This window comes from Melospiza georgiana, chromosome 13 (assembly GCF_028018845.1).
Source record: "Melospiza georgiana isolate bMelGeo1 chromosome 13, bMelGeo1.pri, whole genome shotgun sequence".
Classification (NCBI taxonomy): domain Eukaryota; kingdom Metazoa; phylum Chordata; class Aves; order Passeriformes; family Passerellidae; genus Melospiza; species Melospiza georgiana.
The window spans coordinates 17,859,586-17,874,434 of NC_080442.1; the positions used below are offsets into that span (position 1 = coordinate 17,859,586).

General features: G+C 45.6%; 1 protein-coding gene across 1 annotated transcript in view; it reads left to right on the forward strand.

Moving 5' to 3' along the window:
- The window catches only part of LRRK1 (leucine rich repeat kinase 1), a 68,505-nt gene that overhangs the window by 19,887 nt on the left and 33,769 nt on the right, over nucleotides 1-14,849 (forward strand). The window contains exons 6-12 of the mRNA XM_058033254.1: nucleotides 4,561-4,787; nucleotides 5,277-5,404; nucleotides 5,545-5,708; nucleotides 6,412-6,549; nucleotides 10,117-10,229; nucleotides 11,329-11,405; nucleotides 14,581-14,710. Of these exons, the coding sequence (XP_057889237.1) occupies nucleotides 4,561-4,787; nucleotides 5,277-5,404; nucleotides 5,545-5,708; nucleotides 6,412-6,549; nucleotides 10,117-10,229; nucleotides 11,329-11,405; nucleotides 14,581-14,710 (977 nt within the window). The remainder of the gene's footprint in view (nucleotides 1-4,560; nucleotides 4,788-5,276; nucleotides 5,405-5,544; nucleotides 5,709-6,411; nucleotides 6,550-10,116; nucleotides 10,230-11,328; nucleotides 11,406-14,580; nucleotides 14,711-14,849) is intronic.

Here is a 14,849-nt window from a genome sequence, read left to right on the forward strand (position 1 = left end):
TCTTCTCCTCAGCTAAGAGCCTTGTGGTTTGCTGCCCTTTTAGAAAGCCAAGTGGCTTTGGTGCTGAGTTACAGGGTGTGAAACATCAAGGCTTTGAATGGCATCACTGTGCAAGGCACAGCCACAGCTTCTGTGGAGCAATTTAAACACCATCATGTGAGCCAGAGTGTGCTGGGGACAGGAAACACCAACTTTGGGCTCAAAGCCTTCCAGAGAAGCTGAGATGCCTCTAGCACAGATTCCCTCTTGGCCCCCAGGGTCATCGCTCCCCTTGGGTTCCTGTTGTGCCCCCTGCTTGCAGGGTGATGGCACCAGCTCTGTGGTGTCCCCAAGGGTTGGCATGGCACAGAGCTGAGCATGGGAACCCTTCTGTGTCAGAAAATGCAGGTAAAAATGGGCTTGGGTGGCTTTTTGTTAACAAGGAGCATGAGCAAAGCAATGATCTGTTGAATATCTTCCCTACTTCATATCCTCAGCAGTAAAAAAGTCTCACACTGGTGTTGTTACTACTTTATAGGGAAGCACACAGTATTTTGTATTATTTATGCTGTTCTCCAGCAATTTATTATCAGGCATTTTGAATTTTTTCCCCTCAACGTGTAGTTTAATGCACACTGAATAAGAGCATCAGATCCCTGAGCTTTCAATGCTTACAGTTTTCATCAGGCCACAAAAATTTGGCAGTGAAAAGATGTCCCTCACCAATCCAGTTGAGTATCTGTGTGCTCAGCTTGTAGCATTGTTGGTTCTGCTTTGGTGTTAAATAAAAATAAGGAGAGAGTTTTTAGTAGCTTTACAAACTTCTCCATTCTCTGTTTTTCTGCCAGAATCCTCTCACTGTTCCTGTTAATAGCCTGGGTGTTAGACCACATAAATGAGCTTGACTCCTTTAGGTTTAATCAGTATATTTAGAGCCCTCTTTGTGCTACTCTTAATTTTGTTGGCAGATAATCAAAAGGAATCTGAATTCTAGATGTAGATAAGAGTTGATAAAATGTCTTTAAGAAGAAAAAAAGAAATCCAACTGGATAATTCAGCTTGAATATGCTCAGGATAAATGTTTGAATCACAGGGAAGAGGTCTGTTTCCTATGTGAATTTGCTGGCAATATTTAACTTAGCTGCTGTAAAAATGACTCAGCTTTGCTGTTGTCACACCCTGAGCAAAGAAGAGAGCAGTCTTCAGATATCAGCTAATTGCCAGAATGGCCTGGTTGAAAAAGAAAGAAAAAGAAAAAAAAATCAGAGAAAAAACACAGAATCTTGACCTTGATTCTCCTAGTAGCTATTTATTTTTAATATGTTTGCTTATTTAATCCTTTCTCTTTGAATTCATTTTGGCAGACTGGGACAGATTGGAGAGGATCTGTCCTAGTTTGTCTGCAGAGCTCAGATCTTTGGAAAGTGACACTCACACACCCTGATAACTTTGATAACTTTTTCCAACACAGCTTTGTGGCAGCTGCAGACAAACTGCCTCAGCGCTTTCTTCTTGTCTCAGAGGGCTCATCCTGAGAGGGATTTTGCACTGGGAGGAAGCAAAACTGGGCTGTGTGAAAACTGGGACATGTGTGGCAGCCAGCTGCATGTCCCAGAGTTCTCCCCTTGGACAGGAAGGGCAAACCAAGCACTGATCATTTCAGAGAGAGCCCAGAGCTTCAGGAGGGTTTGTCCTTCTGTGCTATCTCTGAGTGGAACCACTGGAGCACAGCTGAGCTCCAATGGATTTCACAGCAGTGACTGCAGAGCTATGCACAAAATGTGCCTGAGAGCTGCTTTTGGCTGCCACACCTTCCAGACAGCCCTTGCACCCAGCACAGCTGCCCTTTCTCAGGCAACACGAGTTACATCTCATTTTTCTAATATCTGTTTCTCCTTTTTGTGTTCTTTCCTGGCATAAATTTATACCCACAGCAAACCACAGCTTTGCTGAAGAGGGGAAGTGGTCCATTTTTACAGGAACAGGTAACAAGTGCCAAAGAGAGCCTTTGCAATGAAGTGGCCAGGCACAGATTCCAGACTTCAGTAGATGTAGCCAGCAGAGAGATAAATGTAACTTTCCAATGTGTGCTGTGTGAGATATATTTAATTTTTCCATTACAGGCCAGAGAAGAGCTTTGTCTGCTGTATTTTCCCTAGGAAATATTTTACCAATAGTTTTATATTCAGGCATACAAATGTATGTGTGTGTGTGGGATCCTCCTCTCATTTCTTTATCCTGGTAATCTCACTTACATCACCAGCAGCACAGAGCCCTGCAGCAGTCCCACACAGGATTCAGAGCAGGGCTGTTGATGGAGGGAGCAGATCCCTGTCCTCAGATTATCCCATCTACAGCAGCAGTGAGGTTCTGGAGCACATCACGTCATTTAGGAGAAATGCACAACAGCCTCTCTTAATCACCTTAGCAGACAGCCTCAGATTTGAGTAAATATTTTTCATATTTATAGTTGATCCTTTGCCCAAGAGCAGCAGGGTTTCTTGCTTCTGCACAATTTCCAGTCCTTTGCCTCAGTGCATCCCCTGACATTGCTGCAGTATATTTCAATTTAGTCTTCAGGGCTTGTATTGAGAAGTTCTTCCTTTGGCAGGAGAGAGGAGTCTGCAGAGGTTTTCCTTGGCCTTCTGAGGAGCAGTGAGCTGCCTGCAGTCAGCCCTGAGCTAACATCCTCTGAACTCTGTCCCTGGTTTAGCACAGAGTTCACCACCAGCCCCAGACTGAGAGGGGTTGGGCTGAACCCTGAGCTCTGTGAGTTTGGCATCACAGACCTTTGGCATCAGAGAAACAGCTTTTCTGGGAAATAGTGCAGGTGAAGAAGTATGAGTTGGGAGTAAATCCCCGCTTTGTGGCACTGCTGTAGGGATTTCTTTCACTTAATTAACATTTTCACTGCAGAGTCCTGAGCCAACCAAACTCCAAAAGTAACTCCACTGATACCAGGTTAGTGGTACCAGCTGAATTTGGTCCTCTGTCTCTAAATCAGATAGAGGGGTTTGGCTGGTCCTCCAGCTTGCAGAGACACTGTCAGTGCTTGTCTCTGCATGGGAAGGAGGGCACTGATTGCTGGGATTCAAAAGCTGCCCTGGATACAGGACACCAACCCACAGCGCTGATAGCAGGTGCTGGATTTCACAATCTTGTCTGTGGTTTGAGAAGTCATTATCTGCATTCTACGGGTATCTCCTTATCACATTAACCACCCTGAGGCCATGCCTCTGCATTTTTGAGGGAAATGATACACAGCAGTCTAAATGCAAAGTAGAGATGGTTTATCAGTCTGCAGCACAGACACAAGGTCCTGCTTGCAGCCCCTAAAAGAAGGCTGTAAGGTTGTATTATTGCTGCACTGTTTGGTGCACTCAAGGACAAGTACATTTTTCCTAAGCCAATGGATTTGTGGTACATGTTACAGGTGAGAGAAAGGTTCAGAAAGCTGCATTTTAGAGTTTCAAACTTAGAGTTTCTAAGCAAGGAGCTGTAAAATATGCAGAATGGGAAATCTGGCAGAAAAGCAGGATATGTTTGGTGTGAGAGTGGAAGCTTTGCAGGGCAGCTCCCTTTGGTGCTGTGCACTTTGCAGTAGCAGTGGAGACTCTGCTGAATTTGGTTTCTTGTTGCTGCTGGCTTGCTGTGTTTGACAGGGGTGCCTTGTGGCATGGCAGTGGATGTAGCTTTGAACAAACAGCTGGAGCTCCCTGCCTTGCTTTCCCCAGTGGCACAGTGGGCATAATATTTCCATTCATATTTGCAGGGCTGTCCTGAGGCATCACGAGTGAAGGTTTGAAAAGCACAGTGTCTACACTAAGTACAACTACTGTCAGTATCTAAAAAGTGCATCTGTTTGTACTTACCCTTTGTTCCGTTCCCCAAAACATTTGAACTGTCAGATCAGTCCTGAGTCTCTGATAAGCATTTGAGACAGGCCTTTGTTTCCCTTTTCTTTCTCTCCTTTTCCCAAACTCATTCCTTTTAATTCTAAATTAAGGGTTAAAAGTCCAAAGAGCTAAATACTGGGCATTGGAAAAGAAAGCAAATTAAATTTGCTGTCGTGTTCTTGCTGCCTCCTGGTGGAGAATTAACAGTCATTCCATTGAGGCTGGTTTTGGGATGAGTTATGTCAAAAACAACAAGTTTATGAAAACATTTTGGGAGTATAATTTTTAAAATGTGCATTTCAGGACAAGGATTGGAATGCAATGAGGTGATCTTGAAAATGAAGCCTTGGGTTGTTTCCTTGCATTGATGGAAACTGTGTGTTCACACTTTCTTCTGTCCATGCTGGGCCCTGGATAATATGGACAGGTGAAGAGGTCCAGGTCCCCTGCTTGAGCTTGCTCATGGTCTTTGGAGTGAAATCCTGGAGCAGATGCAACAGGGGCTGCTGATATCCAGGCATGATTTCATCTCTGAGTCAGTTTAATTCCTAGAAGCAGATTGGAAAGTGAGCAAAATGTTTATGGCCTGTGCTCTGCTCTGCCAGATCCCCAGTGGTGTAGCACAGGCTGAGACCAACTGGGATTTCACTAATGTGGTTTTCTCTTCTCTCTCTGACACATGCAGGCTTTGTGTGTGAACTGGTCAAACCTCAAGCTGCCCTGGGTGGATCTAGACTGGCTGATTGATATCTCCTGTCAGATAACTGAGCTGGATCTCTCTGCCAACTGCCTGGTGTCCCTCCCCTCCGTCATCCCGTGGGGGCTGATCAACCTGAGGAAGCTCAGCCTGGCTGACAACCAGCTGACAGAGCTGCCCAGTGTGCAGTCCTCTGATGAGATCATTTGCACAAGGTGTGTGCTCCCCACAAAGCTGAGCCTGCAGGGAGAGCAGCTCACACTGGCCTTGAGGGAGACTGTGTGAGGGGAGAGCGCGTTGCAGGAGCTTCTTGCTCTGCGAGGTGTAGCTTAGGATTTGCCCCTCTGCATTCTCAGGGTTTCCAAGTTTGTTGTCAGGACAGTTGTGGGGACTTTTATTCCTGTGTGGTCTCATGTTGCTTCTGCTTTTCTCCAGCTCTGGTGAGCCCCACTCCTCTAAGCTGGCTCAGAGTGACATTTACTGGCTGATACCAATGATTTGAATTGCTGGCTATCCAGAACACCTCTCCCTGCTCCCTGGAAGGGTTAATTTTCTAATTAGGGTTTTATACTTTCCCCTGTGAGGCACACTTCTGCTGCTTTTGTTCAGAACTGAAGCTGTCCTGGTAAAACAGATGTCTGTGGCCACAGGAGGCTTTGCTAGTGTTTTACTGATGCCTGACTGAGATTGTTCTGTACTCACAGGTTACTCGAGGTTGATGTATCCAGCAACAGGCTCTCCACTCTCCCTACTGGATTCCTACACCTTAAAAACCTTAAAAAGCTCATTGCTTCCAAAAACTCTCTGGAGAAGTTGTTTGACGAGGAAAACAGTACGTACAGTCCAGTGCTGGCCTTGTATTTCAGGGCTGGGCTCTAGGGAAGAACCCCAAAATGTTAAAATAATGGCTTAAGTGGCTTTAAAAAGCTCTCATGCTCTCATACCAAGGCCACAATGTTTCATGTTTTCCAGCAACTAATTGGATTGGTTTAAGGAAGCTGCAGGAGTTTGACGTCTCTGACAACAGGTTGGTGGAACTTCCAACGGTTTTTCTATACTGCTTCAAGTCCCTAAACATGCTGAATGTTTCCAGAAATCAGCTGAAAGTGTTTCCAGACCCCTGGGCCTGCCCCCTGGTAAGTTGAACTGCTCTGACAAAGTCAGAGGCTGAAAAAACTGTTGAAACAATGCAAAAAAAAAAAATTTACTGTGATGCTTAAAAAGCTGTCAGATGCTTAAAAGGCTGTTCTGTAGGAGTGCCCCTGCCAAATTTGGTTTATGGGTTTCAGATCCAGTTTTTCTGAGGTTCCACCCTGTTCTCACCATGTTGATGGCATTGGTGGAAGAGTTTTAGAAATGTGTCTTACATGGATGTGTTCATTTTCTCTGTGGTTCCTCTGGGCAGAAGTATTGTTAGGGTCATTTTACAAAACACCCAACTTTCACCAGGGGTGACTTTGCCCAAACCCATGGCAAATTAGGACATCTGTATCCACACCCATCTCTGTGACTTTATTCCTCATTTTTACAGGGACATCAGGGGAACACAATCCTCTGGGGAAGTGTTTGTTTGTGGTTGAAAAGCAAATGGGGGTGGGTGATCTTCAAAATAATTTTTCGAATGCTTTTTGCCTACCAAGAAATTTGACCAGCAGTTGAGTGCATCTCCTTAGCAAACCCTATGTGCCTGCATGCCCAATAATTTATCTAGATCAAGATATCTAAAGAGACCACCTAAAATTAATTTATTAAGGCTTTTGATATGTGACAGCTGATCTACCATATTATTTAAAGATATTATTACTACTCTGTAAGTGTGGGGCTTGTTGTGTTTTCCAGAAATGTTGTAAAGCCTCTAGAAACGCACTGGAATTCCTACCTGATGCATTGACTGTGTTCTGGAAAAATCACCTGAGAGAAGTGGATTTTTCTGAGAATTCACTGAAGGAAGTTCCAGCAGGACTCTTCCAGCTTGAAGTAAGTGTCATTCCTTCCTAGTTCTCACATTATTTTTCCTAACACTGACTCAGGCTGGCTGCCTGGGTAAGGTAGGAGCCCTCGTGCTGGTTTGAACTGGTGCACAGAGCCCCTGAGCAGGCTGTCACCCCCTGAATCACCACATTCAGGCCCTCACCCAGTGAGATGTATCTAGTTTCTCACACAGGTCTTCTGAGAGCTCTCTGGATGTCTGTGGTTTGCAGAATTTGGGAGCACAGTTTGGAAGACAAGCCCTGCATTGTAGCTCCAAGCCCCAGCCATTGAAATGTTGATGTACTCAAGTACACTCGAAAATAGTTGTGTTTTTTTCTTGAAGAAAATGTTGTGTAATTAGGAGTTTGTCTTTCTGTGCTGAAAATAGCATGTTGGAATGCCCTAAACAATGCTGCCTGGGACCTCTGTAATCTTAAAAGTTGTAGATTAAACAATTCTTTCCTGTGAACACCACAGATCCGTGGGTTTATGTCAAAATTCTTTAGAATTTCTGCTTTCATGTGGTGTTGTCATGAAAGCAAGCAGAACTTGGGGTTTCCTCCAAGCTTCCCTGCAAGATTGTGAGACTCAGAGAAAAACAGAGAAACAGAGGTGAATCTGGGCAGAAGTTCCATGCTTTTCCCTGCTGGCCTCTCTGGGAAGGATGCAGAAGTGATGGTTCATTTCCATGTCCAGTCCTGATCTCAGGATCTGCTGCAAAGTTGACTTTTACTCCTGTTGGAGCAAGAGGGTTGCATTCCCTCAGTTCTTCCCAGTCCTCCCAGCACATTTGGCTTTGCTCTCTGCTGGCTGTTTGTTTCCAGTTGGCATTTCTCCTGAAACAGAACGAATCCTATGGACTATTGTCTCCAGAACTTGGTTTTTCTGAATGCATTGAGAGCCATCCCAGGGGGTGGGAGCCACCATGGCAGATATTAAACACTAGATGGTGCTTCCAGGGCACAGTTCTTAGGTGCTGCTGCTCAGAGGGTGCAGAGGGAGAGACCTCAGCACAATCTTTGCTGATGTTTTCAAAGTTAGTGAGCTTTGGCTGCCCTAAATCATGTCAGTTCTTATCTGTATATCATCAGCATTTTATTCATAAAAGAAATATAAAATATTTTCAGCACCCTGAGGGCCAGAGTGTGGTGAGCAAGTAGAAGGTGAAACCCCATGCCTGGAGGAGCCCTGGCTTGGCTGCTCCTTGATTGTAGAGCTGGTGTGGGTGAACAGGGCTGTGCTCATGCTCCAGAAGCAGATGTGGAGGAGGGAGAAATGGGAAGTGAAGTGTTCCTACAGATAATGTATTATTTTTATGTAGGAACAGCTGTGAACTGTTTTCTCCCTGGGAAAAGCAGAGAGCAGAGAAGCCCTGTGACTTGAAAGCAAATGTGATGGGACAGCCATTTGTCACTGTAGCTGCAGTGCAGTGTAGTTTATCACTGGCCTTTGCATGGTTTGCAGAGGAATCTCAAGACTGGGACCAGCTCAGTCCCTAATACCATGTGTACTCCAGAAATGTGGTGTTGAGAGAAACAGAAACCTCCTCAGCTTTCCTGGATGTTGCCTTCTAAGGGAACCAACCAAGCCATGTCTTAGTTCTCAAGACTACTTGGCTTCTCCCTGCTTTGCTTCTCCTGCAGACACCTGGCCCTCTCTGGGTGGAATAATTGAGTTTAGACTCTGGTCAGCTTTTCCACATCATGACCTGACTGAGCACCTTAATGTGATGCTGCAGTCCCTTCACTCAGGTGTCATCTCACACCCTTTTTGCATGCTGTGGCAGCAGCTTTGAAGGCAGTTTGTCTGCCACTGCTGTTGTGTCCCTTCTGGAGGCCCCCATTCTCACACTGAAAGGCAGGAAAAATGGAGACATCAGAGACAAGAGGTAATTTAAAAGGACTGGAGATCTCCAGAGTTTCAGCCATGAAGAACCACAGCCAGCTGACAGTCACTGATTCCCCCCATGCACAGAACCACTGGAGAGAAGCTGCCCAGGCTCTCAGCTCCCTGGAGAGTGGCCTTGGTCAGTGTTGGGAGCACACAGACACAGTGATTGAAAGAGAATCACCCCAGTTAGAGCCCCCAGAGCACATTTGTGCTAATTCTGGGATGTGCAGCCTCCCTCTGCTCCCTCCCCCTGCCCAGGGGTGTTTTGGGGAGAAGTCTGAGGCATTGTCCTTGCACAGCCCCATGCTGACTCTTGGACAGAGCCCCGCACCAGGAGCCAAGGGCAGGCTGGGCCCTCCTCCCAGGGGAGCACAATGATGGTAAAAGCATTTTCTGTCAGTTTTCAGTTCTCAGTTTTCCAGTTCTCCCTTTCCTTGGGTGGCTCACTCTGTCTGCAGTTCTGTATTCCTTTCACCTTCCCAAAACCCAGCAAAGTCCCGTTCTGCCCCTCTCCATCACTAGAGGGAGCGTTTTGCACGGGAATTCCCATTCCAGCCACTGCTGCCCGTCCATCACTTATGTCACATGGACACCTCATATTTTTCCAATCTAAAAAAGGGGAGGAAGGCCAACAAACTGCTTTGTGAGACCCCGTTAATCCTGCTCGATGAAAAGGGGCATAAACCTTTTTTATTAACGTGGAGCACATAAAACATTTAACACACTTGACACTGAAGTCTCTGCTGGTAAAACATGATTTCCATGGGGTATAATTCATTAATATTGCTGTACTTCTGACAGGAGATAATTCAGCTGACATTCTGCTTTATCTCAGTTTTTCATGGTGGGGGGACTTGCTGAATAAACCTGGTTGGAAACTCTACAGACAGCGCTGCTTTTCAGTGGAAAATTGGATTTGCAGCCAAATGAAAATGATCATTTGAGCCTCAACATTATTAAGGGCAGATGGAAGAGCATAAACTTTACAAAGCTGAATGGGAACTGCATTTTTTGTTTTATATTTCAGTTAAATTCAAAGGAGATTTTATGTTTAACTTGGTATTTCCAGCTGAGTCCTATCTGTGTGGTGTTAACTGTATGGTCTCAATCAGTTTCACTTGTTTTTAAAATTCCTGTCTCTGCTGGGAGGGGAGAAAAAAAGGAGATGTGTAAATTGTATAAGTCTCAGAAAGTGAATACAAATACTGTCCATTTTAATAGAGATGTCATGAAAAAGCAATGAGAACTTTTCCTTGTGTGAAGTGGCTCATGTTTTGCACCTTGATTTTGTGAGGCACTGCAGGTGTAAACCCACTGTGTGCAGACACACACATTTATTACATATATTTGTAGTCCATACGTGGCATCCTGTGTGGGTAAATCAGAGTGTTCTTTCCCACTTGGAAAGGTTTCCTCACTAAGAAGTAAGATGTCCTCTTGCATGGGCTGTTTCCAAGTGCATCTGTCAGCAAGTGGAGCAATAATCTCCCTGGAGTGAGCGGTGCTGCTCCGTGCAGAACTTGCTGGGGACAGGGAGGAAATGTTTGCATGCTGGGCAGCACGGACAGGATGTTCTGATGAATAAGATGTACTTTCTTCGTGTTTCTGTTATTTAATAGCCATGCTTAAAAAGCTCCTTCTGTGTGTTTGGTGCTCCCTAACTCCAGGCTGTTCCTCTCCTAGGCTTTGGTGTCCCTGAAGCTGCTGGGAAATCAGTTAGTTACGTTGCCTTCGCAGGATAAGTGGAATTGCAAACAACTTAAGTCGCTGGATCTTTCAAAAAACCAGCTTGGGAAGTAAGTGTTGCTTTCAAGTTTTGGCTAAGAAAACAAAAGCTGAAGAAATAATAGCAAACCCAATGCCTCGTGTAACACAAAGGGTGTCAGGAAAGAATTAATCACCTGCATAGAAGGCATTGCTACCCACATACCGTGTCCTCAAGTACATTGTGTGTCTGTGACAGTGATGAATTATCCTTTGCTGATTTCTTTAGGCATTTAGCACACTGTATCATTTATTAAGTGGATAGATTGTTGATAATAGCAGTTTAATTTCTGAGCATGTAGGAATTTCTTCAGCCCGCTGTGTGGTTCATCACTACAAATACAAGTTTGTGGGGAGCATATCTTAACCATAAACCATCTGGCTGGACTGCAGTTATTAGTTAGTGTGGGAGTATTGTTATGGAAAAAATGAAAAGTCTTTGTTTTTTAAATGGAAGTATAACCAGCTGCCAGTTCATAGAGATTTCCAGCCTAAAGGATTCTGTGATTCTAAGGCTGATGTTAATAAGATCATCCAATAAATGAGTGATGTTGTTCTGTTTAGAAATTCCAATAGAGATGTTTAACATAGAGAGTTAAAGGTCCTTTATCATCTCCAAAATTGCACTGAATTGTGTCATGCTCATATCTTCTCATTTGGGTGCCTGTCCAACACAGTTTTTGGAGTCCTTAGGAGTTTCTGTGTCAGTTGCAAAAGACAAATTGCCACTTTTTGAATGTCCCAGTGCATTTCCAGAGTCATGCTGCTGGGTCATCTTCTCCGAGCCTCCCTGGGGAGGGCAGGCAGTGGCTGCAGGTCGGTTCTCCAGCACTTCTGGTGAAACTCCTTCAATCTGCTGTTTGACAACCACTTAACCCTGACACCCATAAAGCCAGGGGTCAAGTGCTCCTGCCCTGGGAGCTGCTTGAGGAGCTCTGTTGATTTGCCAGGACAAAACCACTGGGCTGGACAAGTGTTGGTGGAGTCTGATTGCACAGTGGGTTTCACCCCATCTCTCCAGAGCAGGTGGGATCCTGTGAGAGCTGTGAGCATGGTCAGGCTCTTCCTAATGTAGCTCAGCACCTTTCCAAGATGTTTTCCCCACGAGTCCCTGTTTTGTTTGGCCCACAGGAGCGATGAGGGGTTTAAGACGAAGAGGATCCCCTTTTTCACCACCAAGAACAGGGTGCGTGGTGGCCCCGAGGCAGGTAAGGCTCACAGCGAGCGCTGGCAATGCCAGGAGAGCTGGGAGGCAGCAGGAATCTGCAGTTTGGCTGGAGGGAAAGCAGAGGAAATTCCTCTGCAATTTAAAGTGCAACTGCGTTTCATTAAGAGGAAATATGTTCAGATTAAATGTTTCTAAAGAAATGATGCAGCTGGTTGGTACCACCAATATAGAAAAATGGTGTGAAACCTGCTTCTTTTGCCCTTCATGAAGGTTATGCCTTTTAGCCAGAGCATTAAGTGGCATGTTGAAGGGAAATTAACCCATAATTATCCCTGCGACTCTTAGGATTGTTTTGGTTGCTGACTTTATAAATGGCACATTTTCCCCTGCCTGTGATTTGCACCCTCAGTTTGGGGCAGAGCTGATGAATTGCACGTGAAATCCCAGAGAGAACAAAGGGATATCTGAAGATATTGCACTGCTTCCTGCTCTCTGTGGGATTCATCTGCATTTCTTTTGTTTGTTGTTTTATTTTAAAGCACTTGGGGAGTTTTCTCATTCTGGCTGCCTGCAGAATGCCTGGCTCTAAGCATTCCCTGCCAGTCACAGAGTGGGACAGAGCCAGCATCACATCCCAGCAGCCCTGGATGGCTCGTGGGAGGAAGAGGCCCTCCTGCAGTAAATCCTTCCCTCAGTTCCCCTGCAAACTCTGCCTGAGGTGAAATTGGTGAATGAACCATGTGCAGCCATAGCTGTAGGTTAGGGCTGGAGATCCTCACCTCCAGCTGCTCTCTGGGAGGCAGAGGCTCTAACCTGGGCCTCCAGGCCAGGCTGGTCCTGACTCATTTTCCTGTCCATGGCAGTGGAGGTTGCTGTGCTGGCTGAGGTGTGTGTGCCCCCCAGGGGGAGAAGAGGTTGGTCTGTGCTGTTTCACAGGCAGGAAATGGAAATGCTGTGACATTGTTGGCCTATGGAACAACTGGAAAAGGAGTGTGACCCTTGTGGAGTCTGACATATCCTCAGAGCTTTGCTGTGAAGTGCTGCAGCAGCATTTCCCAAAGGGGAGAGAAGGGCAGGAGCAGCAGGCAAAGGCAGCTACAGCCAGCTCTGAAAGGGAATTGCTGTCCTAATGGAAATCTCTACATGCTGCAAACCCAGAAAGCAGGAGAGGATGGGCTCTGCAGCAGTGACATTTGAACAGCCACTTTACACCCTGGTGCACCCTGGAGCTGCCTCAGGTGGCCTCAGGTGTGAGGGGGCACAGAGCAGCCCACCTGGCTGGTGCCACGGGTGAGCAGCACAGAGACAGAGCAGAGGCAGCTCATCCTTTTCTCTCTGTTCCTCTGCCAAGTGTAGCTTGGTGAGACGAGAGGATGTGGCCAAGAATTTAAACATCAAGAGAAAACAGAAGCTGGAGTACATCAGCTGCTCACAGAAGTCTCCTGGTGAGGTGGGGGTGGACAGGTTTTCATATGATTTACCAACAAAGCTGTTTACTTAAGTCTAGGTTATTTAAAGAGAATAATTTATGGTGCTCACTATACTTGATTGATAAGTCTCAGAATAACTTCTTGCACATGCATGTGTGGTGTTGGTAGCGTTTATTCATCCAAAAATATATTTTCAAGATGGGATTTGTTTTAATTTTTCTACAGTTCTTTAAAAGAAAATTTGAGCTGAAGCCAGAGAAATCATAAATAACTCATGAATAAATAATTACAATTCATAAACACCTCAAGCTTGCTTCCAATATAGTACACTCCTTTCCACCTGGGACTCTTTGGTAAATTCAGAGTATTGCTGCTATTTTAGGAGTTTGCTCCTACGTGTCCAAGAGTCCAAGAGGGACTAAATCTATCTGTGCCCAGGTACCTACTGAAGAGCAGCAATGCAAAGTTCAGCAATGAGCCAGAAAGGAAGTGAATTGCATCCCTGAATCAGCCTGCTGTTCTCCTAAAATAATCCCAAAGATGATTTTTTCAATTTGAAAACTCAAAAGGCAGACTGTGACACTGCCCACACCAGACAGTCCTGTCACGTATATGAGACCCCCCTGCAGACAATGGGACTCTATCTTGCTCCTTTTCTGATCACAGCTCAGGCTGCAATGCTGTTAATATTAGAACTGGGGAGTTTTCTCCTGAGAAAACCTCTTCCAGTTTTTTTTCCTCTTTTTGACTGAGTCTAATTGCAGGTCCTCACATTTTCTCTGTAAAGGAAGATCTTGGTGAAGTGGAACTGTCCCATCCCTCAGGAAGGGACAGTCTTGCATCTCAGGGAGTTGCTTTGATTGACCATGGAGGCAACAGATGGTGCTGGTTGTACTTTCCTATTCAGACTCCAAACCTGCCTGGTTTTCCTTCATTTCAGGATGCTCTTTGGTAGATAAATGTCAAACCTCAGTACAGCAACACAATCCATGGCAGCTTTTTGTGCCACTGTCCCAGGTGCCATTTCTGGAGTGAAATGGTGCTCTTTGGGCCTTGAAGAGCTTCCCTTTGTTTGAACCCCTCCCGCAGCAGCAGCAACTCAGCCATGCAGTTGGTGCTCCTGTTGCTTGGGTTGCTCCCAAAATGCACAAGATGCTCCTCAGGCACGGGGGAAGTTCCCTGAGTCCTTCTCTAAAACAGAACAAAGGGACAAACACCAGCATGTTTTAGAGACAGCATAGGTCAGTCTCTCAGCTCCAGTCTGGGTTTTCTTCTCTGTTGTTACTGACTTTGATCCACCATCAATTACTGTGGGATGCAATGTGGCGACCTGAACATAAATTCTGACTGGCTTTTCTTAGGTAATATGGAAAAAACACATTGAGAACCAGCTGTGCCCTGGGTGTGCCCTTTCAGTGCCAGCTGTTAGGCTGCAATAGGGGCAGTTCACAGGATATTACCATGTATTCAACAGTAGGAGACAAGGTGCCACTCATCCCCTGAGCTGTTTTGGCAGGTTTGGAGGTCCTCCCTCAGCACCCCATAAGTCCTGGACACTGTCCCCTTCCAGCACTGTGACTTTAGGACATTGAGATGTGAACACTGATGTTAGATTGTCACTGAAGGCCATTTGCTTTTCTGCTCTTGCTTGGTGGTGGCCCTGCCAATGGATGTGACTTCATGTCCTGCCTGCAAAGTTCACGAGAAGCTCTTGGTTCAGAGCCTTGATGCCTGTTTTGTTGTTTCTTTTTTTAAAGGTGCATTTTGTGTTCTGTCTCGTTCCAGGTCCTTTTTTGGAGTTCCCAGCATTTCTGAGTGATTCTCTGGAGGTTCTTTATCTGAACGACAATCAGCTGGACTCAGTCCCGCAGTCCGTTTGCCTCCTGAAAGGTTTAACAGAGCTTTATTTAGGAAAGTAAGTCCATGTCCTGGAAAAGCTTTGCAGTGTTATTCCCATGTTGTTTTAGTGACCAGTCTTCTGTGGAGCCCCACCCCAGATGTCCAGTGCTTTTGAAGTCAGAAGGCTGGAAATTGTCAGCCCCTTGTTAGAGCTG